Source organism: Microcebus murinus, chromosome 2, assembly GCF_040939455.1.
Source record: "Microcebus murinus isolate Inina chromosome 2, M.murinus_Inina_mat1.0, whole genome shotgun sequence".
Taxonomy (NCBI): Eukaryota; Metazoa; Chordata; class Mammalia; order Primates; family Cheirogaleidae; genus Microcebus; species Microcebus murinus.
In genome coordinates, this window is record NC_134105.1 from 24,852,382 (window position 1) to 24,876,507 (window position 24,126).

Genomic DNA, 24,126 nt, shown 5'->3' on the forward strand with positions numbered 1-24,126 from the left:
TCAAAATGCTGGGATTATAGGTGTGAGCCACTGCACCTGGTCCTGCCCAGCAATTTTAAAAACCAAAGTACAGAGAGAGAGAGACAGATACTAGGATGAGCCAAACAGGAGTAAGGACAAGAGAGTCTAAGGAAACGGGGTGGCCACAGGCTTGGGGGGGGTAGTCCTGGACGTTGGCCCAGCAAGGCTGCTGGAATTCATGGCTCGCTGTTATAGACCAGTTGGGGCATGGTGTGTGGTGAGTCAGACTTAAAGTGCCAGGGACATAAGGGACAGAAAGGACTGTGCACGTGGATAACGAAGGATGCCTGCAGCAGACAGGCAAGGGAGCTTGGCCAGAGAGATGGGCCAGATTTCCCCTCTCCCCACCTGTCACTCCTTCTGAACTCCCAGTGTGATCACCTGTCCTAGGCAATTCGGTTCTTTAGACACATATTCAACCCCATCTCCCTCCTCAGCCCACCCCATCCAGACCTTACCAAGCACCTGCACGAGAGCAAGAAAGACCACACTCTCTGCCCATCCCTGGCCTTCTCTGACATCCACTCCAAAATATTTCTCAAATAGGTCCACTTCCCTCTGCCTCCTCTGCTATTAGCCCAATCTAGTCCACTGATCAATACAGTGGACCAGCTTAGGAAGCCCCCACCCAGACCCCAAACACATAGAAATGTGGGATGAAATAAAATCAAAAAGGTGTTTTAGCTACTATGTCAAACTTGAAAATAGGAAAGAGAAATCTTCAGATATCAAAAGCCACAAGGAAATTCAAAATCTGAGTAGTGAGAGAGGGTTCTAAGCCAAGTGAGCCGCAGGGACATCGGGCCAGACATATGCTAGAGGCTAGAAGGAAATGCCCAGGGAGGAGGAGAGGAGAGACCCCAAACCTGGGCACCATGAGGAGCTGGAAGGAGACCCCGTGCAGAAAGCCAGCAGCCAAGAAGGTCTGTTTCATTTACAAACCTGGACTAGGAAACTCAGGCTAGCGATTCGGGAATGTGGCCTGGAAATAGGATGCAGGGAAATCAGAACGTTAAAGCAGCTTTGTGGGGAGGTGTGGGGGTTCACAAGAAACACACGAAGTCTGAAGCCAAGATACTAACTTTAAAACCAATCCCAAGCTCAAGCAGCACGTCAGCATGAAGGAAACTGAACCCATGTGGAAGGAGTGGGCTGCAACAAACAATAGTGAACACTTAAATGCCTAAAACGTGTTTGTAAATCTAAACGACTAACCCATAAGAACCGCAACAACAGCTGATTTAGCAGAGACTTTGAAAGAGGTGTAATCAAAATACCAGACAAATATAACATGGAAGACGGGAGGAGAAAGTTAAGGAAATTGAAATGTTCCACCGTTTTTATTTTGTGCCTAAGAGGGATAGATATACTGACAATTTTAGATTTTATTAGAAAAATATGAAATTAAGTAAATCTGTGGAATTTGTAAGGGAAATCACTACTAAAATGCAGTGGAGGGAAGAAGAGAAATAAACTTAAGCAGCTCAACAGAAAATAGAAAGCAGGGAAGGGGGAAGCAAAGAAAAAGCATGTCAACAAAAACATTTTTAAAGAGATGATGGAAATGAGTCCAAGTAAACCAGCAATCAGAATATACCTAAATGGATTAAATATGTCTACTCAACTCCAGCTACATATCACTTATAAGCAGCACATCCAAAACATAAGGATAGAGGAAGGTTGGAAATAAAAGGATGGAAAAAGATATTAGTACATCAGAAAATTCACCAAAAGAAAGCATTCATAGCAATAAAATCAGGCAAAAACCATTAATAAGGATGTAAAACAGTCTATTTAATGATAAAGGAGCCAACTCACAGAGAAGATACAACAATCATAAGCTTGAATGCTTATCTGCATTCTGCATTCTGCTTAACTGCATACTCTCAAAAATTAATAAAGTTACTAGAGAAAATAATACACCTACAATTATGGTGAGACTTTATTTTTTTTTTTTTTAGAGACAGGATCTCATTCTGTCACCCAGGTTGGAGTGCAGTGTTCAATCATAGCTCACTATAATTTTTGAGAGTATGCAGTTTACAAGCATTCAAGCATTATATATATATATATATATATATATATTAGTTGGCCAATTAATTTCTTTCTATTTATAGTAGAGATGGGGGTCTCACTCTTGCTCAGGCTGGTTTCGAACTCCTGATCTTGAGCAATCCGGCTGCCTTGGCCTCCCAGAGTGCTAGGATTACAGGCATGAGCCACTGCTTTTTTTTTTTTTTTTTTTTTTTTTTGGTACATTTGATCTACTAGTTCTGAGAGAGTTACATTAAAAAAGTAATTATATATATATAATTAGCCGGGCATAGTGGCGCATGCCTGTAGTCCTAGCTACTCAGGAGGCTGAGGCAGCAGGATTGCTTGAGTCCAGGAGTTGGAGGTTGCTGTGAGCTAGGCTGACGCCATGGCACTCACTCTAGCCTGGACAACAAAGCGAGACTCTGTCTCAAAAAAGAAACATTCAATAAACATTAAAAAAAAAAAAGCATAAACATTTGAAAAATATAATTTATAAGTTTGACCATATATATGATATATAATATATAGGTTATATGTATGTCTAATGGATGAAGCTTCAAAAAATTCTATGGAATAAATATAATACAGAAATATGCTTCGACCACAATGTTACAAATTCAGAAATCAATAATGAGGCTTGGCATGGACTCTGCCTCAAAAAGTAAATAAATAAATAAATAAAGTAGTAGAAGAAAGGAAATATTAAAGATTCCTCACCAAAATCAAAAACTACTTCTTTAAAAGACTAATAAAATACAATTTAAAAATATATTTAAATGATATAATATACAAATATACTTAGGCAAGGCTGATCAAGGAATAGAGGTAAGGCATAAATACATAGTATTAGGAACAAAAAGGGAGCTATAACCTAGAGATACAATAAACACAACATTATAATAGTATGAGAAAGAATATTTTGTGCCAAAAATTTTGAAAACCACCAAAATTGACTCAATGAGAAAAATATAACCAGAATAGATCAATAATCACTAAAGAAACTGAAGCTGTAGTTTTAAAAGTCTCTCCTATCCCGAAAAGGCATCAGGCCTAGAGAGTTTTATAGGCAAACTTTGCCAAATCTTGAAGAACAGATCATTCCTACTTTACACAAATTGTTCAAAAGAACAGAAACATGAGAGAAAGCTACCACATTCATTTTGAGTCTAGCATAACCTTAATACCTGAACTGAATAACAACAATAAAAACAAAATTGTAGGTCAATATCACTTGTGAACACAGATATAAAAATCTTAAAGTAACAACTATTCAAAAATCTAGCAGTATATGTAAAAATAATATAGCAAGACTATGACAAAAACTGCTAGAGCCCTGTATATCCATTCTTGTCTTTGTTTTTAAACATACGAACTCTGATTTTTAGCTATGTTCTTCATACCTTGCACGTGGTTTCTCAGCTAAAAAAAAACTACACCTGGCAGCCTCACTTGCAGCTAGGTACCACCCTGTGATGAGGTTTTAGCTGATGTGATGCAGGTTAAAGTGTGTAATTTTTAGGAAGTCTTTTTTAAAAGGAAGGACTGCATCCCTCTTCCTCCTTTCTACTGCTCAGAATGCAGATTTGACTAGTGGAGCTTGAATTTCAGCTCGTTGGACAGAAGGTGATGTACAACATAGAAGTGCCTGGGGTCCTAACATTGCCATTCTTACCTCCAGGCTGGTTTTTCTGTTTAAGTGAGAAAGACATACACTTAAGACACTACTGAGGCTTTGTTATGCTGCCAAACTTAATCCAAATTGGTAATGGGATCAAGCAGGATTTATCCTCGGAATGAAAGAATGACTCAACATGGAAAATCTATTAATATAATTCACCACATTACACATGGAAGGAGAAAATCTATGATCGTCTAAGTAGATTCTGAGAGAGCATACAATAATGTTCTATTTGCATTTTCTATTTAAAAAAAATAAAAATAAAAACTCTTAGCCAACTAGGAATAGAAGTGAATTTCTCTAACCTGGCAAATGGTATCCATCAAAATTTGCAGCAAACATCATCTTGAGAAGCATATCCACTAAAGTCAGGAATGGAATAAGCATGCTACTAACTAGCTACCAACCAGCAGTGAACTAACTGCATGTCCTATTCAATGTATTATTACAAGAAAAATAAATTTAAAATAAAGATTTAAAAGAAATAACCTCATTTGCAGAAAAATAACTGACTGACTATATAGGAAACCCATCATGATTTTCAAATAACCCATGAGACCTAGTAAGAGAAAGCAAGAAGGTAACTAAATACAAAATCCATACACAAAACATAAGTGTTCCCATATACTAGCAGTGCCCAAACACTATAAACTACAATAGAAAAAAAAAAATGCCAATCACAATAGCTACCATAGTGTAAAACACCACCACATTCTTCTGAATCATGAAAAATCCAAATTACTTATTTCTACTATTGCATTCTTCAAATTCATTCTCTACTCAGCAGCTAGTGATCTTTCATAAACATAAATTAGATCATGTCACATTCCTTTAAAATGTAATGGCTACTCATTACTTGCAATTAGCTTCCAGCTCTTTATCATGCCCATGCTCGGCATGACCTGGCCCCTGCCCATTCTCCCATTCCCTCGCTCACCACTCCCCCACCCCATTCCACACCAGCCACTCGAACCTTCTGTCAAAGTCTTCCCTGCCCTAGGACCTCCACATATGCCATTCCCTCTCCCTGGACCACTTTTCCTCCAAATCATCACCTGAGTGTTCCTAGTCATTCCTCAAGTCTCGGCTTAAATGTCACCTGCTTAATCTAAATAAGGTTCCTTCTCTCTTATCTCACCCTTTTTCTTTCATATTTCCACTATAGTGTGCAATAATTATCCATTATACCATAATATGTAATCATATTTTTATTCATGGATTATTTATTCATTGCCTCAATTTCCCTCTAGACCATAACTTTGACCAGGGTAAGACTCATGTCTTTGATGCTCCCCCAAGCATTTAACACAGTGCCCAGGAATTATCATATAACAAATGCTTAATAAGTACTTGATGAATGAATTAATCAATGAATGAACAACAGAGTTTGCTGATTTAGCAGGAGTGTCAGCTAGAATGCCTACTGCACTCTTCCCAGGATTGAGGCTTGTTAGGAGGAATGGGAGACCACCCCCCAGGGACCTATCAGGATGAGGGGGCAAAAAGCCTTTCAAGGGAATAAGTAGTGACACATGGACTTGGTTTGGGGTTCATGGGGCAAGATTCAGAGCATAAGAGTTGCACCCATCCATGGCTCCTATCCCATCTCTCAAGAACTCAAGTCATGGATTTTCAAATTTGGTAATCTTTATGTCATAGTAATCTATAATCTGTAATCTTTATGGCATAGTAAGAGCTTGGGGGATGGCAGCTTTAGGAGTGATGGGGGCAACAGCTTTCTGCCACCCTTGATAAAGGCATTTACAGCCTCAGGAGCATAGGGAACTTCAGCGAACTAAGGCAGAGGTGGAGAAAAATGGTGAGTCCCACAGGAACCCCAAGAACACTTGATCAAGCACACACACAAACCACCCCCAGGGCTTCCCAGAAATAGTTGGGGGAACTCTGGGGAAAGTCTGAAGGCTCAACAATGGCAACTGGGAACACAGCTTCGAGGGGCTGCTGCTACGGGCACGCTCCAGTGGGTATGGCCTGGGCAACTCAGATTACATGAAACCCTATGGCCAGCTACAGGAAAGTTCCCAGACACCATACCTAGGGCCGCTGGACTGATAGCATAGCAGCCCGAGGGCAGATGGGCCACAGTGGCACTGCCGCATGGTAATTAGAGAAAGTATCACCCTACAGGCACCCAACAATGAGAGGATGCTTTCCAGTATTCCCTCCAGAGCTCGCAATGCTTCAGGTGGAAATTAAGGAAGCAATGTTTCTGAGGCCACCTAATGCCAGAATTAGGCACTGGTAATTCTACTATCTCAGGTACACCACAGACTCAGGCATATAATAGGTACCCCCGACTGGTTAAATGCTTGTGTGAGCCAAGTGAGGAGGAGTGTTGTATCTGCCAGGGGCCCCTGAGAGGCAATCTTCCTGTTTATTTCTTTTTGAGCTCACATGCTTGTACACCACAGGATGTAATGAGGGATTGGAAGAATCCTGTTATCCCCTAGAAAGGACAATCATTGGAGCTTTGCTCAGCACCTACTTGCTACCTTTCCCTACACCTCTTTCCCCTCAACCGCTGTATAGCCCCTGTCTGCCTCTGAGCACCTGGGATGGGCAGGGGTACAAGGAGAATTCAGTTAGACCTGATGACTACTCCGGTGACATCTCTGCAGACACCCTCTGTGGCTGCTCTGACTCCTCCCCAATGAAAAGGCCTGGTCTCACCTCCAGGAAGAGGGTGCACAGGGAGACTGGGCCAGTGACCACATTATGCAGCCCTCTTTTCCAGTCCCCCAAGGAAGCCTGAGATGTCCCCGCTGTGACCTACCTCTTGTCCTCTTCCACCTGCACGCCAATGGAGTGGAACTCTCTCCGGCTCCTGTTCTCGGTGTCCGAGTCTGAGATAGTCTCCACCTGGAGGCAGGGAGGAGAGGTCATGACTGGGACTAGCCAAGGGACGAAAGCCCTTCCCAGGGAGGATGGCCAGCAATGGCTGTGTCCCACGCCAGCTGGCAGATCCTGCAAAGACAATCTGCCTGCACAAGATGCGAGACCCTGTAGGTCAGAGGCCTCAAGGTGGCAAGCCCTGGGCACTGCTCTCCACTCGCCAGTAGGAGCCATGGCACGAGGGCAAGAGACAGGAGAGTGGGCTGGTGCCGGCTGGAGCAGCCCTGGCGACGACCAGGCGCGGGGTCTACTTGCAGCTCAAAGCACGCCAAGAAAAAAGGCCTACATATCCTGAAGGCCCCTTTCATCCCCTCAACCCATCCCCCACTGGCCTGGGCATGGGCCTTGTCCTTGCCTACCTGCACCCCAATGGACGGCCGCCACTTCCGCTGTCGCGCCAGGCTCCGCAGCTCCTCCCTGCCAGGGATGGTCTTGATGATGAGTGTGGGGGGCTTGGGGCCGGCCCGGGGCGGCACCGGCGCCAGCTCCAGGGTGCGCGCGCCCATGGCGGGGCCGTCCAGCCCGTCGGCGGAGCTGCAGCGCCGGGCGGGGCCCTCGGCCGCGGTGAAGCTCTCGTGGGCGGAGTCGGTGCTGCTCTGGGCGGTGATGGAGATGCGGGGCGGGGCCTGGCTTCCCGGCGGGATGGGGGGCGGGGCCTTTCTGAAGTTGAAGGCTGCGGCGGGCGGACGCAGAGACCGGCGGGTGAGAACCGCGTGCCGGCAGGGCTCTGCGGCCCGGCAGCCACGCGTCCCCCACGTGTGCTACACAGAGGGCCAAGGATTGCTCTCCCCGCCAACCGGCCCGGGAGGTGCGCGATCCGCCCGCGGCCACACCGCACAGCGCGCGCGGTGGCCAGAGCCCGACCCCACGCGCGCCCCGCAACCTCGGCCCGGCCACGGCGGAGAGGGCGTACTCACAGGAGCCGGGCCTCCCTGAGACAGAGGCAGGGGCAGCAAGAAGGGGCAGGCAGTCGTCGTCTTGAGAGCAGCCGGCCTGGATGGCCCGGAGGTAGCTGTGGCTCCGCATGCGGAAACAGCCAGGCAGGTCCAGGGCGTCCACGGCCTGGGACTCAAGCTCCCCAAACACGGACCCGCACACGGCCTCCAGCTGCTGGTTCAACTCGTCGCTGAGCTGAGGGTAGGGGGTCGGGAGGACAGTTAGGAGGTGCTGGGACGGGGCAGGGGTCGCTGAGGCGCTTTGCCTTAGGAATCAGTCTTGATCTGCGTCGGCTGTGCGTATGGGTGACTTTCTCCTGCATTTAGACTAAAAGAAACCCTCACTCTGCAAGGAAAGATGGGGGCACCTCTGCCCTGTGCTGTTCCCCAGGCTCTAAACACCCCCACCTCCACCCCACTATGCCTCTCCCAGGTGTCCAGCTGTGCCCCAGGCTCCAGACCACCACAGTTTCCTCTCCACCTAGTCCCCGCCCCTCACGTTTCTCTCACCTGGCCCCGAAGAAAGGACCAGGGACCTGACGTCCACCCTCTGTCCAGTGTGGGGGTGGGGGCTGCAGGAAAGGACACCTTCTATTTTATTATTTATAATACACTACATTACAAAACTGATAGAAAGCAGCCTATAGAGATATATACCAGGTGGCAGGACGAAAATCAGTGGGTACGTGATGGAGCAAAAGTTATTAACCTACAAGTGTTCCAAGCCTTCCTGCCCCTTCTGCCCACAAACTATGGTTCCCTGCCCTTATCCTCTGAAGAAAGCTTGGCCATTGCTGGGTAAGGTTCTTGTTTTTGGCATTTTGGGGTGGTGCAGAATCCATAGTGTTAAAAAAAAATTACAATAAGAAAAAAGCAAAACAAAAATTTTGTTCACGGACCCATGCTGCATGCCACCACACTAAGACTAAATACTCAACTTAAGCCGGGCGCGGTGGCTCACGCCTGTAATCCTAGCACTCTGGGAGGCTGAGGCGGGCGGATTGCTCGAGGTCAGGAGTTCGAAACCAGCCTGAGCAAGAGCAAGACTCCGTCTCTACTATAAATAGAAAGAAATTAATTGGCCAACTAATATATATATAAAATTAGCCGGGCATGGTGGCACATGCCTGTAGTCCCAGCTACTCGGGAGGCTGAGGCAGAAGGATTGCTTGAGCCCAGGAGTTTGAGGTTGCTGTGAGCTAGGCTGATGCCATGGCACTCACTCTAGCCTGGTCAACAAGCGAGACTCTGTCTCAAAAAAAAAAAAAAAAAAATACTCAACTTACATGAGAAAACTGGCACAGAGAAAAAATAAAGGTAGGAAAAGGCAATGCCAGAGGTGAGCTCCACACCCAAAACACGGGTGGAAGTCCTGAATATTGCTCAGGATGCATACATGTCTGACACTGAGCTTCTAAGTAGCCAAAGCATGGAGGAGCATGGCCTGAGTGTTGTCTGCATGGACTGTGGAGTGAGACCCATCTGGATTCAAGTGCTGGCTCTGCCACTTCCTAGCAGTGTGGCCTGGGGAAGTTAAAAGTTTTGGGGCCTCAGTTTGCTGACCTGTCAAATGAAAGTGATAGGGGATACCATCTTCGTAGGGCCATTGGAGGACTCAAAGAAAAGCATGTGAGGCACTTGGTGTGGGGAGCTGGCACACAGTAAACCCTCAGTTAGTGGCACGTGAAGGTCTCAGGGCCTTCCTGGTAAACACAGGGCAGGTTTCCATGAGAACCACAACTATTCCTGTCACTAAGCCTAAGAGAAATTCCCCTGCGGACAGTTACATAGAGGCCACTGGATAAAGTCACAGACAAGGTCCTCTATAGCATCCCACAGTGGATGTAACAGCAAATACCCTACAGCTGCATCTTGCAACATCTCCCTGGAAAGAGTCGCGGCATCATTTTTATGTGCAGTCAACAGAGGGTCAAAGGAGTGGCTTGATCCACATGTAAAATGCAGCTCAGTGTTTCTATAACTCAGCCTCCAAAACATAACATGATTTCACTAGATTTTACCTCAAATAAAGCAGGAATTTCCATTCTGTTCTACTAATGAGCACACTAAGACACATGAATTGTCCAAGGTAAAGCTGAAATTAAATGCTGTGTTTCTTGGCTCACGTGTAAGGCTGACTGAGCATCGGAATCTCCTGGAGAGCTTAGTAAACCTACATTCACTCAGGCCCCATCCCTGAGAATCTGAACCCAGGGCTCTCTAACGATATGCCATTTTTTTTTTTTTCTTTTTGCTTTTGCTGCTTGGAAGCTCAGAGCCAAATTTACTGGAGGTTTAGATTCAGTGGTTCCAATGTAGGCCCAGGAATTAAAAAGAACTGTCTCACCTTCATTCTCCAGCTTTTTCTGAAGGAACTTCAGAAATGTATAGAAATCACAGGCCATGGAAAACTCAATCCAAGACCCTGTAGAATTTAAGTTTGACTGGCACAAGCCACACTTGTGTGGTAGCTGTGGCGCTCTCCATGACTCCTTGGAGTCTACCTCTCAGTCTTTCTATTTCTGGACTCTGGGGCACCAAGGACAACAGTTGCTAAGGTATTTCCTGAAACTCAGGACCTGAACTAACTCCTGCTATTTCTGGGTTAGGCTCAAGACACTCCCCAACTAGAACAAATCCAGCCCAGAGAGTCCTTCCTGGAGCACAGGGGAGCTGATACAACCCCAGCAGAGAGCATTCTGGTCTCGAGTCTGGATACCAGGGCTGGAAGGAATCTCACTCTGTAGTATATTTCCTTATCTCCAGCCCTCTTCTGTGTGTAAAGCACTAGGCATATTATCTGGCATATAGTAGATGCTCAATAAACATCAGCTACTACTATTAGTGGCAATAGGTTCTTAAATCACAGTGACAATGCCACTAAGAATGAGAGGCCTCTCTTTCCCAGGGATCTGAAGCTCCTGAAAGCCCACTCATAGGCTATACCCACAATCAACTCTATCTGAGGCAGATAGACGAAGGGTGAGCAACTCCCTGGGGCCAAACACCTTCCAGCTCAACTGGCCAAGGGGATCTTCTGGGGTTCCAACAAGGGACCAGGACCCAAAGGAAACACAGACTCATACAGACTCTCAGATGTATATTACACCTAAATTTCTCTTTGCTATATTACAAGTATAAAATTTTAACATCATACTGTGAATACTCCTATTATCCCTGCTCTGACTTCCACCCTGATTCCCCCACCCCCACTTGCAGGAAAGTCAAAGTCAAAGAATCCTCTTGGGATGAGATTCTTAGCCTTTCTCCAAATCAGACTCGGCATCAGCAGCCATTTCCAAGCTCATGGAATATTTAGAGAAAAATACTTTGTGTCTAATTGAATACTGTCCATTCTAGAGTTGGTGGGTACAGCTGGGGCCTGGCTACATCCTGCATACTTTACGTATGTTATTTAGTTTAGATAACCTTTGGAAAACTCTCCCGTTTCAAAACACTGGATAAAATATAACAAACGTTGTTTTATATGCATAGCTGAGCTCACAAGAAAGCAAGATAAGTCCCCAGGGAACAAAAGCAAAGAGGAGACTGGAAAGTCAGAATATTAACTGTGTGAGCCAATGCTGCAAACAGCGCAGGAGGCAGGAGGTGGGGGCAGGGGCTGCTGGTCTCAGCAACCAAAAGGCTTAGGTTTTAACACCCACTCGGGCACAGGAGGAAGGCTTTGGGCCCACATGAAGCATGGAATTGGAAATGAGAACCTGCATGAAGCTACAGAAGGGGAAACCTTTGAGGAAAATGTAGACTAGAAAAAAAAAAAATCAATCATCACCACAGGCTGATGACAGGAAGCTGGTCTGTGGTACAGGGACTGGGGGGCGGGGAAAGGAGGCGACTCCCGTAAGAACATGTGCCACAAGCTGGTGCTCACACAGACGCAGGACTGTGTATCTGCATGAACCCTCAAGGGCCAACCCCCCAAAAATAAAAGTTAACATAAAATGGTCACAGACCAGGGATGTTCTAACAGAAGCAATTGCAAAATATTTCCCGGGGGACCCACTCCTAACCCAGGCTGCGCAGGCTTCCCACATATAAAGAAGGATGGGTGAACTACGTGGTAGGCAACCTCTAACCCAGCCCCTAATGACCTCCAGCTCCTGCCACTCACACCCTTGTGTAATCCCTTCCTCATCCACTTAGTGGCCCGCTTCTAATGAGCAGAATATGGCAGATATAAGAGATCCACTTCTGAGATTAGGGGACAAGCAGATTGTGGTTTCCATCTTAGAGGCCTGAGAGAGAGAGAGAGATCCTTTGCTCTGAGAGAAGCAAGCTGCTATGTTGTGAGTAGCCTGTGGTGAGTCTCACAGGACAAGAAACTGATGCCACTGGCCACCAGCCAGCGAGGATCCGAGACCTGCCAACAGCCACACAAGTGAGCATGGCAGCAGATCTTCCCCCAGTCAAGCCTTGAGATGGCTGAAGCCCTGGCCCACCCTTGAGTGCAGCTTTGTGAGACACCTGACCCAGGTGGCACCCAGCCAAGCTGTGCTCAGATTCCTAACCCACAGAAAGTGTGAGATAATAAACATTTGTTCTTTTAAGACAACATTTGAGGCCCTACATTTGAGGATAACTTATTACGCAAGCAATAGATAACAAATTCAAACTGTGACATGAATGAGGACTGAATTTTATTGAGTTAAGCCACAGAAGATTCAAAGTTCCTCTGGTACAGCAGCTAGTGTTGCTTCAACTAAAACAAAATAGCTTTTAAACTATATTTAAAAGTTCTAAGACTTTATTTTCTTTATTTTTTTATTTCTTTGCAAATTCAGCAGACAGAAAAAAGTTCTAAGACTTTAAAGGTAAAACCGAAAACATAAGAAGAGAATAAAAGCTTAGAAAAAAAGACTAGAAAGATTTGAAAAGAAATCAAATCACATTTCTAGAAATGAAAAAAAAAATCAGTGAAATTAAAAACACAATCGATGAGTTAATAGTGGATGAGACACGACTGAAGAGAAAATTAATGAACTGGAAGGTACACCTTAAGAACTTACCCAGAAGGCAGCACAGAGAGGAAGAGATAGAAGCTATAAAGAAGAAGTTAAGAAATGAAGAAGAGGATAAGAAGATCCCACATACAACTAATAGAAGTTCCAGAAGGAGAGTATAGATGGAATGTGAAAAGGGCAATATTTAAAGAGATCATTATAGTGGTTGAGAATTTTCCAGACTTCTTCTGACTTTAGACATGACAGAGTGAGAAAGATGTTAAATCCTATAGCCCAAACCAACTACAAAGCTGGACAAAACTGCCAAAAACAACCATTTCACCACTCTAAAAATCAATCAAAGGCATACAACAACAATAAAAAAAAATATTCATAAAAGTTACTGAACTTTTGGTAAGAATGGCATGAGTCTGTGGTATCCTTGCCTGAGGCTGCTCCCATTCCCCAAGCCCCCAGCTCTATCAGTTGCAACAGTTCAACAAGGGTGGTTGGTGCAGGCTGTGAAAATCAGTTGCTTTACTGCCACTGCCAGAGGGCTCCACTGAATTTGGAGCATTGTCAGTTACAGTATTAAGAACAGAGAGAGCCAGCAGCACTGCTAGGCTGAGGTTCTGGCACTGTTTGGAGCAAGCAATAGACTGGCTGACTAGTCAAAGAATTGACAGGAATTCTAGGGGAGTGAAACAGACATGGGGGTTTGATAAGCTCTCCACATATCTTAGGTTGACTAGAGGCTGGGTGAATGCACAGCAGAGACCAGAGAGGCTCTGAGCCTTCCTTGCTTCAGAATCTGTATTCACACACAGAAGAAACACAAAAGAGCCTGGTGAAGAGTAAAAGCCAGGGCAGTCTTGAAAAGAACCTGAAATTTGCCCTCCTCAACCCATACATAGAACAACAGACAAAGAAAGGGAACCTTACTGGCCTGAGGTTTTTGAGCACAACTCTGACAAATCTTTGGCTGAACACTAAGCTATGCACATACAGGGGTAACCCCTAGGAAACAAAGCTGAAAAAGAAAAAAGAAAAAACCTGAATGAATTCATCAGATGCTGAATTTTGCAGGGAAGACAGATTTCACAGATTTAGTCCAGGAGGAGTTAACAAACAAATAAACAAAGCAATAACAATCTTCAAGAGAGAAAAGCAAGAATCCAGAGTTCCTGTACTATGTTACCTAAAATGTTCAGTAGTCAACAAAAAAGTATGAGACATGCAAATAAATAAGAAAATGTTAATGTCCTGAAATGCTGGATTTATCAAAGACTACAAAGCAGCTATTAGAAATATATTCAAAGAACTAAAGCAAACCGTATTTAAAGATTTAAAGGAAAGCATGACAACAATGACTTTATGAATACAAATCACAACAAAGACATAGAGTTGTTTTTGTTTTGTTTTGTTTTGTTTTTAAAGAAACAAATGGAAATTCTGGAGCTGAAAAGTACAATAACTAAAACAAAAAGTATACTGGGGGGCTTAACATAAGAAATGATCAGTCAACTTGAAGATAGATCATTATAAATTACCCAGTATGAAGAACTGAGAGAAAAAAGATTAAATAGAAATGAACAGAGAGGCTCAGAGACCTATGGGACAACTTCAAGCATACCAACATATGTGTAATGGGAGTTCCAGAAGAAGAAGAAGAAAAATAAGAGAGAGATAGGGGCAGAAAAAACTGTTTGAAGAAATAATGACCAAAAACTTTCCAAATTTGATTTTTTAAAAATATTAATCTATAGATCAAAGAAGCTCAATGAACCTAAAGTAGGTTAAACACTAAGTGATCCATATTTAGACACATTACAATCAAAATGTTGTCAGCTGAAGACAAAAGAAATCTCTTTCTTTCTTTCTTTCTTTCTTTCTTTCTTTCTTTCTTTCTTTCTTTCTTTCTTTCCTTTTGAGACAGTCTTGCTCTGTTGCTGAGGCTGGAGTGCAGTGGCACAATCTTAGCTCACTGCAGCCTCAAACACCTGGGCTTAAGTGATCTTCCTGCCTCAGCCTCCTGAGTAGCTGGGACTACAGGCACACATTACCACACCTGGCTAATTTTCAAAATTAACTTTACAGACAGGGTCTTGCTATGTTGCCCAAGCTGGTCTCAAACTCCTAGCCTCAAGCAAACCTCCCACCTCAGCCTCTGAGTACATGGGATTACATGCATGAGCACCACAACTGCATAAATAACTGGCTTTTCATCAGAACAACACAACACCAGAAGGCAGTGGAATGATATATTCAAAGTGCCAAAAGGAAAAAAAAAACCTGTCAACCAGGACTTCTATATGCAGCAAACTAACCTTCAAAATTGAAGTAAAAATAAAGACATTTTCAGATAAATACAGACTGAAGAATTTATTGCCAGAAGACCTATCTTACAAGAAATACTAATCCTAATAGTATTTCTTACCTTAGATTCAAAATACCAATAGGTTGAAGGTAAAAGAAGGGGGGGGAGGGAAGATGCACCATGCCAACAGTAAGCATGAAAGAATTTTCCAGAATTGATGAAAGATATGAATCCTGAGATTTAGGGAGAACACACTCAAAAATATCACAGTGAAACTGCAGAATACCGAAATCAAAACAAGATCTTAACAGCAACCAGAGAGAAACAAAAATTACCTACAAAGACAATCAGGTTGACAACAGGCTTCTTAACAGCAACAATAGACAGAAAACAAAGGAATACACTGAAAGAAAATGAATCTTGACCTAGACTCCCCCATAATAAGCTAAACTATATCAAATAGTGAAGGTAAAATATATTTTTTTATTAAAGACAGAGCTCGCTACTTAGAAACAGTCACTAAAAACGTGCTAAAGAATATACTTTAGGAGGCAGGAATGAGATGCAAGACAGGTATAATGAGGAGGAAGAAAGGTAAAGATGTGAGCACATATAATCAAGTACTAATAACATAAAAAGTAACAACAATAATAAAGAATAATTTGAGAGGTTGAAAAAGGTGAAACTAAAACACTAGGCAACAAGTACATATAAGAAAGGAAAAGACCATCAAATTTAAAGTGCCCTGATAGCACTTAAGTATTTGTGGTGAGGGATATGTTAATTAGCTTGATTTAATTACTTCATATTTTATTCGTAAATCCTAACATCACTTTGTACCCCATAAATATACATAACTACAATTTGTCAAATTACAATAAAAATAAAAAGTAAAAGAAATCGAAGAAGAACTAAATAAGTGGAAAGACATCCAATGTTCCAGTTAGTAATACTTAATATTGTTAAGAGCACAACAGCCTGAGCAACATAGTGAGACCCCCACCTCTACAAAAAATTAAAAAATTAGCAGGGCATGGTGGCCTGCACCTATAGTTCTGCTACTGAGGAGACTGAGGCAGGAGGACTGCTTGAGCACTGAAGTTCAAGGCTGCAGTAAGCTATGATAGGCTGGGCGCAGTGGCTCATGCCTGTAATTCTAACACTCTAGGAGGTCACAGCAGGAAGACTGCTTGAGCTCAGGAGTTCAAGACCAGCCTGAGCTAGAGTGAAACCCTTGTCTCTACTAAAAATAGAAAAATTAGCCTGGCGTGGTGGTGCACAACTGTAGTCCCAGCTACTGGGGAGGCTGAGGCAGAAGGATCACTTCACCCCAGGAGTTTGAGGTTGCAGTGAGCTACAATGACACCACTGCACTCTACCCAGGGTGACAGAGTGAGACTCTGTCTCAAGAAAAGAACACGAAGAACACGATACCCCATAAATGCATTTACAGATTTAATGCAACCAATCTCTTCAAATTCCCAAATGTATTTTTTATAGAAATCAACAACTTCCCCCAAATCCATATGTATATGCAAAGGAAACACAAATCACAAAGCAGTCTTTTAAGGACTAACAAAATCCTATGATTTAAACTTACTGAAGTCAATCATCACTACAAAGTTACAGTAATCAAAGCATAAGGTAATAGCAGAAGGGCAAATTCATGCAGACTAATGAAACAGATTTGAAGGTTCAGTAATAAACACATGCATTTATGATAAGCTGATTTTAATAAAGGGGTCAAGAAATTCTAATGAGAAAAGAAAAGTCATTCCAACAAATGATGCTGGAAAAATTGGATATCCACATGCAAAACAATTAAGTTGGACCCCTAACTCAAATCACACACCAAAAAACCAAAAATACTCAAAATGAATCATACATCAAAATGTAGGTGTTAAAACTACAAAAGTCTTAAGAAAGACATTAGACTAATTTTTTATGATCTCGGATTAGGCAGCATTTTCTTAAATTCTACACCAAAAGCACAATCCAGAAGAGAAAAACTGATGAATTAAACTTTGCCAAATTTAAAATGTTTTGTTCTTCAGGCAAAAATGAAAACTTTGAAATACAGTTCACTGAATGGACAAACCATCCCAACTGACAGCTTGATATCAGATTTCTAGCCTCCAGAATTGTGAGAAAATAATTTTTTATTTCTAAAAAAAAGAAAGAAGAAGGGAAGAGGTCATCAAAATTAAAGTGTCTTAAGGTCTTTTCATTGTTCAAGATAGGGTAGAAAATATTGTCAGCTTCAAACTTTAAATATACACATTAAAACTATAAGGGTAACCACAAAGAATAAAATAGAATATATAACTGCCAAACCAGTGTAGGATCTGGCAAGGAAAAGAATAAGGAAAACTCAATCAAACCAAAAGAAGGCAGCAAAAGAGTAGAAAATCATTACCCAAAAGGCAGGATAAAGAGAAGATACAAATAAGATGTTAGAAATAAATCCAAGCACATCTACAATCGCAATAAATATAAATGTACTAAACTCTCCAGCAATTATCAGAATGAATACAAGGCAAAATCTAGCTATAAACTATTTACATAAAACATACGGGAACATAGGAGAATAAAAAGCTTTAAAGTAAAAGACAGAAAAGATGTTCTTGGCAAATACTAAACAAAAAATAGACTTCGGAGAAAAAAAAGCATTATTAGAGATAATAATAGGGTGACATCTCTGGTCCTTGAAACCTATTTCCTCTTCTGTAAAGCAGGGATAATAAGCCACACCTCCAGGCTAAATAAGTCAAGTATATGTGAAGTCGTGAAGTATATGTGAAGACATCAAACTAAAAAATTAGTCTAATGTCTTTCTTAAGACTTTTGTAGTTTTAACACCTACATTTTGGTGTATGATTCATTTCGAGTATTTTTGGTTTTTTGGTGTGTGATTTGAGTTAGGGGTCCAACTTAATTGTTTTGCATGTGGATATCCAATAGTGAAAAGTGCTATAGGTTTGCTTCCTGAATCCTAGAAAAAAAAAAGTCCTATAGGGAGGAGGAGGAAGAGGAGGAGCAGGAAGATGACAACAGCACAGGGAAGGGGAAAAGGAAATGTTGGGAAGAGGAGTTAAATTAAACTTTTAGAACATTTGGGAAAAGACCTGAAAGCAGTGAGGATGTGATCGTGGGCATGCCTGGGACGGAGACATCCAGGCAGAGGCAATGCACAGGCCCTAGGGCTGGAGCACACCTGTGGGGGCGGGAGCAGCAGGGGGCCTAGTGCAGCTGGAGTGAGAGGGAGGGGAACAGTGTTAGGAGAGGAACACAGAGGTAGCTCCCGCCAGGTCACACAGGGCCTTGTAAGTCACAGTCAAGTCCTTGACATTTGTTCTGAGCAAGGTGAGGGTTTTGAGTAGAAGAGTGAGCAAAGGCGATTATGTATTTTAATGACCACGCCGGCTTTAGTGAGAGGATGAAGTAGAGCAAGGGCAAATACAGGAGACCAGCTAGAAGGCAGCACCACAGTCCAGGCAAAAGGACATGGTGGCTGGACTGGCCTGGTGGCTGTGGGGGTGGTGAGGAGTAGTTGGATCCTGGATATATTTTGAAGGTGAGACTAATAGGATTTGCTGAAGGATCAGCTGTGGTTTGTAAGCAACAGAGAAAGGACTGAAGATGGATTTCAGGCCTTTAGACCAGAGCTCCTGGAAGGATAAAGTTGCCATTATCGGAAATGGAGAAGACAGTTGACGGTGCAGCAACTGGCGGTGGGAGGGGGAGTGGTAATCAGCAATTTAGTTCTGGACATCTTGAGTTTGAGATGTCTACTGCACATCCAAGTGAGATTTCAATACACACCTACATACGCATGTCCGGCATTCAATGGAAGGGTTTGGGCTGGAGACATGCCTTTGGGAGTTCTCGGGCTCTCAGAAATACTCAAAGCCATGGGCCAGGATGAGACTGCCTAAGGAGTAGGTGGAGAGAGAAGTCTAGGGCCTGAGACCCCAGACAACTCCAGCGTTTCAATCCCGGGGAGCTGCAGAGGCACCCGGGACACACTGGGAATAAGCAGCACGGGAGAAGAATCTAGAGGGGGTGGTATCCCCAAAGCCAGCTGAGTAAAGTGTTTCAGAAAGGAGAGAGCTATCAGCTGTGTTAGATGTTGCTGATGGCTCAAGTAAAACGAGGACTGAGCATTAACTAGTGGGGTTATTAACGCAGGCTGGTCTGGTATGAAAAGACAGCCGTGCCTGCCCGATTGCCTGGTCCAGGCAAAGTGACAAAGGAACACCGAGAGACTGCAGCAGCGAACAATGGGAGCCGGGGTGGACACTCTTTTGTGTTGCTCTTTCCCCCCAGCAAACAGTAAAAATAGCTAACCTTTATTGAGTGCTGGCCATGTGCCAAGAACACTATTAGGATGCCTATTTTTAAATAGGGAAAGTGGGGCTCAGAAAAGTCAAGTAACTCGCCCCAGGTCACTCGGCTGGTAAGGAGCTGAGGCAGAATTCAAACCCATCTCCTGAGGGTAATTATTAAACTGCACTACCACCGTTCAATTAAGGGGAAAGTCTACCCTTAGGTATGAAACTCACATTTATAAGATACCAATTTGGGGCCACATTCTTTGTGTTTGCATACATTTTCTCACTGAACTCTCGCAAAACCCTTGTGAAATAACTATGGCTACTACTGCCATTTCACAGATGAGACACAGGGTATCTTGCTGGTGGTCCTGCAGGATGGGGGGTGGGGAGCAGAACTCAGGTCAGATCAGCTCTGAGACCACAGGGTGGCCCCTGCCCTGTCTGCACCAATCAATCCTACCTGCCACGTGGGGTGGGGGCAGGGGGAACAGTCAGGCCTGGAGAGGGCTGGGGAGCCTCAGGGAACTGGTGTTGTCCTTAAGAGCTCAGCACTTTGAGGACACTCGGTGGGTTTTAAGGGCGTGACTCTCTGAGGTCCCCAGTCTGAGTCAGCTCCAGGGGTCCCCAGCAGGTTTCCCAGTTCCCCCAGAGCCAGACCTGAGCTCTGTCCACAGGCAGAGCCTCTGGTTTTAAGGCCTGGGCTGAGCATGGGACTGAATCCCCCTCCTGCCCCTTCCTCCAGGTCCACCGGCCTCTCCCTACCTGTCCAGTGGTGAGGGAACGGCTGTAGCCAGGGATGGAGCTCCGGGGGTGGATCCGGGGTGGGACACAGCAGCTGGAAAAGGTCAAAATCCCAGAGTGAGAACAGTGGACTGCTAGGACCTGGGGGGTGGAGGGGGATGACAGCACTGGGGCTCCCGAGCAGGTTCTAGTCCCCAGAACAGAGATTTCCCCAGGAGACTCCTCCCATGAGGCGCTCAGACAGGGACCACTGCCAGGGACCTCCCCTTTATATGGGGCAGTGAGACACCCCAACTGAACCGTAGGTAGGGCCACCCGGCAGGGGCCCGATCTACACACGTCTCCTGCAAGAACCCAGGACCAGCTCCCAGAACCCCCACCCCAGCCCTCCCAGCCCTTACTTGATCCTGGCCTGGTCCACGCTGGAGGAGCGGCGGGCGGTGAAGCGGCGGGCAGCGACTGCTTTGGGCGATGTCTTGGGGCTGCCATCGGAGTCTCCGCTCTCCTCATCCCCCATGGCTTTGATGTAGCTGCCGCTCCGCATCCTGCGGCAGGGGATCTCCCCGTCCTTGCCACCAGTGGGGTAACCCCCCCAATCGTCTTGCGGCACCTGCAGGGACAGCAGCCTCTGGCTCTGAGACACGCCCCTGGCAAATCTAGAGGCCAGGACTCTCTTGCCCTCTGCCAGTGGGGGGCGCTCTGCCCCGGCTTGAGCAGACCTCACTCAGGAGCATGCAGAGGTGGAGCAGGAGGTGGGGGTCCCAGGCCGTCCCCCTCCCTCACAAAGAGACGCCTCATCATCCTCCACGGCCCCTTTGCCACTTACTGGGGGCCACCTAGATAGTCTTAGGGAGTGACATGCCAGGCACCAAGAGGTTGAAGATCAGGGCCAAAGTGACCTGTGTTGATCTCACCCCCAGCCGTGAGGCAGCCTCCGACCTCAGTCACCTTTCACCCTCCTTCTCAGTCATCCTGTTAGCACGCCTACATTGCAAACCCCCCGACTGCCCCCTCCCCTTTAGGAGCCGCAGAGGTTTGATGCAGGGAGTGCCCCTGGATCTGAGTTTCAGAGCGAGCTCTCCGACAGTCCAAACAGACGCTGCACTGCAGAGGGCCGGCGCGGGGCAGGGGCTCAAGTGGTGGGAGGCAGACCAATTAGGAGGCTGAAGCTGTTATCCAGGCAAGAGATGATGAGGCCTAAATTAAGACGATGACAATGAGGGGGAAGAGGAGATGGAAATGAGAGGTGTTGAGGAGCATCAGTGAGCCTGATTAGACGTGGGGGATGAGGGGGCGGGAGGATGCCTGCCAGGCTGCTGGCTGAGGGCCTGGGGGGTGGCGCTGCCGCTCCCAGAGCCCCAGGGCCCCGGAGAAACAGGCCTGGGGAGAGGTGATGGGTTCAGGGTTGAGCACCTTGAGTTTGGCATTGGACTGTGGAGCAGGTGGCTGGATGTTTGGTTCTGCGGTTCAGTGGGGACTCGGGGCTGGAAGCAGACATGTGGGAGTTGTGGGGTGCAGCTGGACCCATAGGAGTGAATGAGGCAGCCCAGGGGAAAGAAGAAACAGAGCTGAGAGATCCGCTGACATTTAAAAAAGGACTGCAAAGAAAGGAAGAGGAGCCTGTGGAGTCACCTGAGAAGGAGTGGGCAGAGGGTAGGAGGGAAGTCAGGAAAATGCCATGTCATAGAAACAGGAGACATTTCAAGAATAAAAGGAGTCGATTATGTCAAATGCCACAGTGCGTTCAGAGGTTAGTAACTCAGGCTCAGGAGTTAGAAGATCCATGTGCAAATTCTGGCCCCATCTCTTGTGAGCTAGATGAACTTGAGCAGAACCCATTAACCGCGGAGCGTCAGTTTCCTTGTCTGTGAGTCGGCAATGATAGTCATGCCTGCACCTGAGGGGTAGTGGGCAAGACGAAGGAGCAGGACATAGGAAGTGCTCAATAAATGTTAACTACTATTGTAAGGACAGCTCTCAAAAGACCATTGGTGACCGCTGCCAGGGCACTTCGGTGACAGGGGGTGTGGAAGCCAGAGCTTCCACAGTGAGGACTGAAGGGAGGTGAAGAAGAGCTTGGATGTGCAGGGAAGATGGGACATGTGGCAGGGGGTGGGGTTGAGGAAAGACTTTTTAGGATGAAAGTGACTTGGGGCATGTTTTCAGGATGCGGGAAAGAGCCAGTAAAGATTGTCTTTAAGCATGGGAAGGAGGAGGCAGTCCAGGGATGGAGGGGTCCCGAGGAGATGGGGTCAAGCCCTGGGCAGGACATCAGCCTGGGATAGGTGGCCATGGCTTTTCCTCTGAGCCAGGGAAGAGGAAGAGGGTGGCTGGGGACCCAGATGAGTCTAGAAGGGCAGAGACAGGGAGCTGGGGGAGCCCTGGTATCAGCCTGCACTGTGAGGAATGAGGGATAGGCGAAGGCGTGGGGGAGGGCGTGGGGGAAGGTGGGGAGGTTTTAAAACACTTGTTGTGAAGAATGGGTTAAATGGAGTAGGGAGGCCAAGCTTCGGGGACAGCATAGGGTTCAGGGAAGGGGTGGACACTCTGGGGGTGAGGCTAGGCGAGGAGACAGAGATCAGTGTGAGAACAGGGACCCAGGGATGGGACGGAGCCCCAAGAAGGAATCCACAGGGAGGAACAGGGCTCAGCAAGGGCCTGGAGCTCCATGGGAAGATGGGAACCCAGAAAGGTGAGGCTCCATGAGGGAACAAGGGCTCAGAGTGGAAAGAGGGATTCTGGAAGAGGGTAAAGGAGAGAAACAGGGCCTCAACACGGATTGAGAGTCCCAACAAAGACACACAGTGGAGTGAGCAGACACTCCACTGCTCTGACACTGGGGGAGCAGGAGGCTATCTGGAGGGTCCCTGCAGCCCTTTGGTTCTCCCCACCTGGGCTCAGTCCTGAGATGCCCTGGAGCCCCAGACCCTGAGGGATCCTTCCCCTTGCCCATATGCCACAGAGAGAGCGGCAGGCATGTGGAGCAAGGCCGGCCAGCAGATGGGACAGCCAGGGCACATGCTGCCACGCTGCAGGCTCCCACTCTGTAGCCACTGCAGAGCCTTTGCAGGGCACTGTGAGGTGCATGTTAAAAAGGAAGCCCCCAGGGAGGTCAGAGCAGCCCTGGAGAAGCAGCAGGGAGCAGTGGAATGGCAGCACAGGGATGGCAAGGGCTCAGTCGCTGGGGAAAAGGTGGGTGTTCCTCCCTGGACCCTTCAATTCTCAGCTTAGAGCACCTCTCTATTCAGGCAGAGGGCAATCCAAGGCCTACCCACAAGTCCTGAATTCCAGAAGTCTCTCCTGCTTCCACTGTGGCCCTATGTGCTTTCTTGGGTTTTCATGAGTTCCCCAGGAGAGCCCTAATTTGTGCATGATTTACCCAACAAGGCCAATGACACCCCAAAGACACACACCATCTCAATTCTCCATGTCTTTGGATATGCTGTAGTCTCTTCCTGACACCTTTAATCTGCACTCAACTATCTCCAACTCCTCCACTGAGATTCAGTTCAAGGGACATTCCTCCCAGAAAGTGTTCCTTCCAAGCAATCCCTGCCACCATCACCCCAGGGGTTGAGGTGCCTCCTCCATGTCTCCATAGTACCCAGGGCTCTCTCCTGTCAGCCTCATCACACTCTATTCTACCCACTTCCTTGTCTACCCTCTGAACTGTGAGCTCCTCACAAGCAGCATCTGTGTCTTTATCTTTGTACCCCAGGAAATGTCCAATGAATGAATGACTGTATATTAATTATACAGAATGTGGGTTTGGGGGATAATCCAAAATCTGCTGGACCTCCAAAACTTGTACTGATTTTTCCTCCCAAAACTACAACAGGGCTTGAGAAAACAGTGTGGGCTGGATGAGGCTGGGAGGAAGGCTCCCTAAGTAGGGGTTAAAGCTCCTAGCTTCACCTGCAGTGACTACAGAGGTGGTAAGATAGGACAAGAACAGCATGCCAGCTGTCACCTGCACCATCCCTCCCAGGAGGCCCTGCCTGGAGTTATACCAAGGCTCAGTCTCCAGTGTGTCCCCCAGCCTACGAGAACCTATGGGCCAGGGCCCGAGGGCTCCTCCACAGCTTTGTGGGCTGCCCCACCACAGGTCCCCCAGAATGGCAAACCCCAGCAGAGGCACATTCTGGAAGCAACTGACCTTCATGTTCAGGCAACATCTGTACCACCCAGA

General features: G+C 46.0%; 1 protein-coding gene across 4 annotated transcripts in view; it reads right to left on the bottom strand.

The window, feature by feature from the left end:
- Positions 1-24,126, bottom strand: part of DLGAP3 (DLG associated protein 3) — a 61,662-nt gene that overhangs the window by 13,408 nt on the left and 24,128 nt on the right. For all 4 annotated transcript variants that reach the window (XM_012765291.3, XM_012765287.3, XM_012765292.3 and 1 more), the window contains exons 4-8: positions 20,339-20,547; positions 19,959-20,031; positions 7,567-7,780; positions 7,009-7,322; positions 6,531-6,616 (exon numbers count right to left, since the gene is read on the bottom strand). In XM_012765291.3, coding sequence (XP_012620745.1) covers positions 6,531-6,616; positions 7,009-7,322; positions 7,567-7,780; positions 19,959-20,031; positions 20,339-20,547 — 896 coding nt within the window. The remainder of the gene's footprint in view (positions 1-6,530; positions 6,617-7,008; positions 7,323-7,566; positions 7,781-19,958; positions 20,032-20,338; positions 20,548-24,126) is intronic.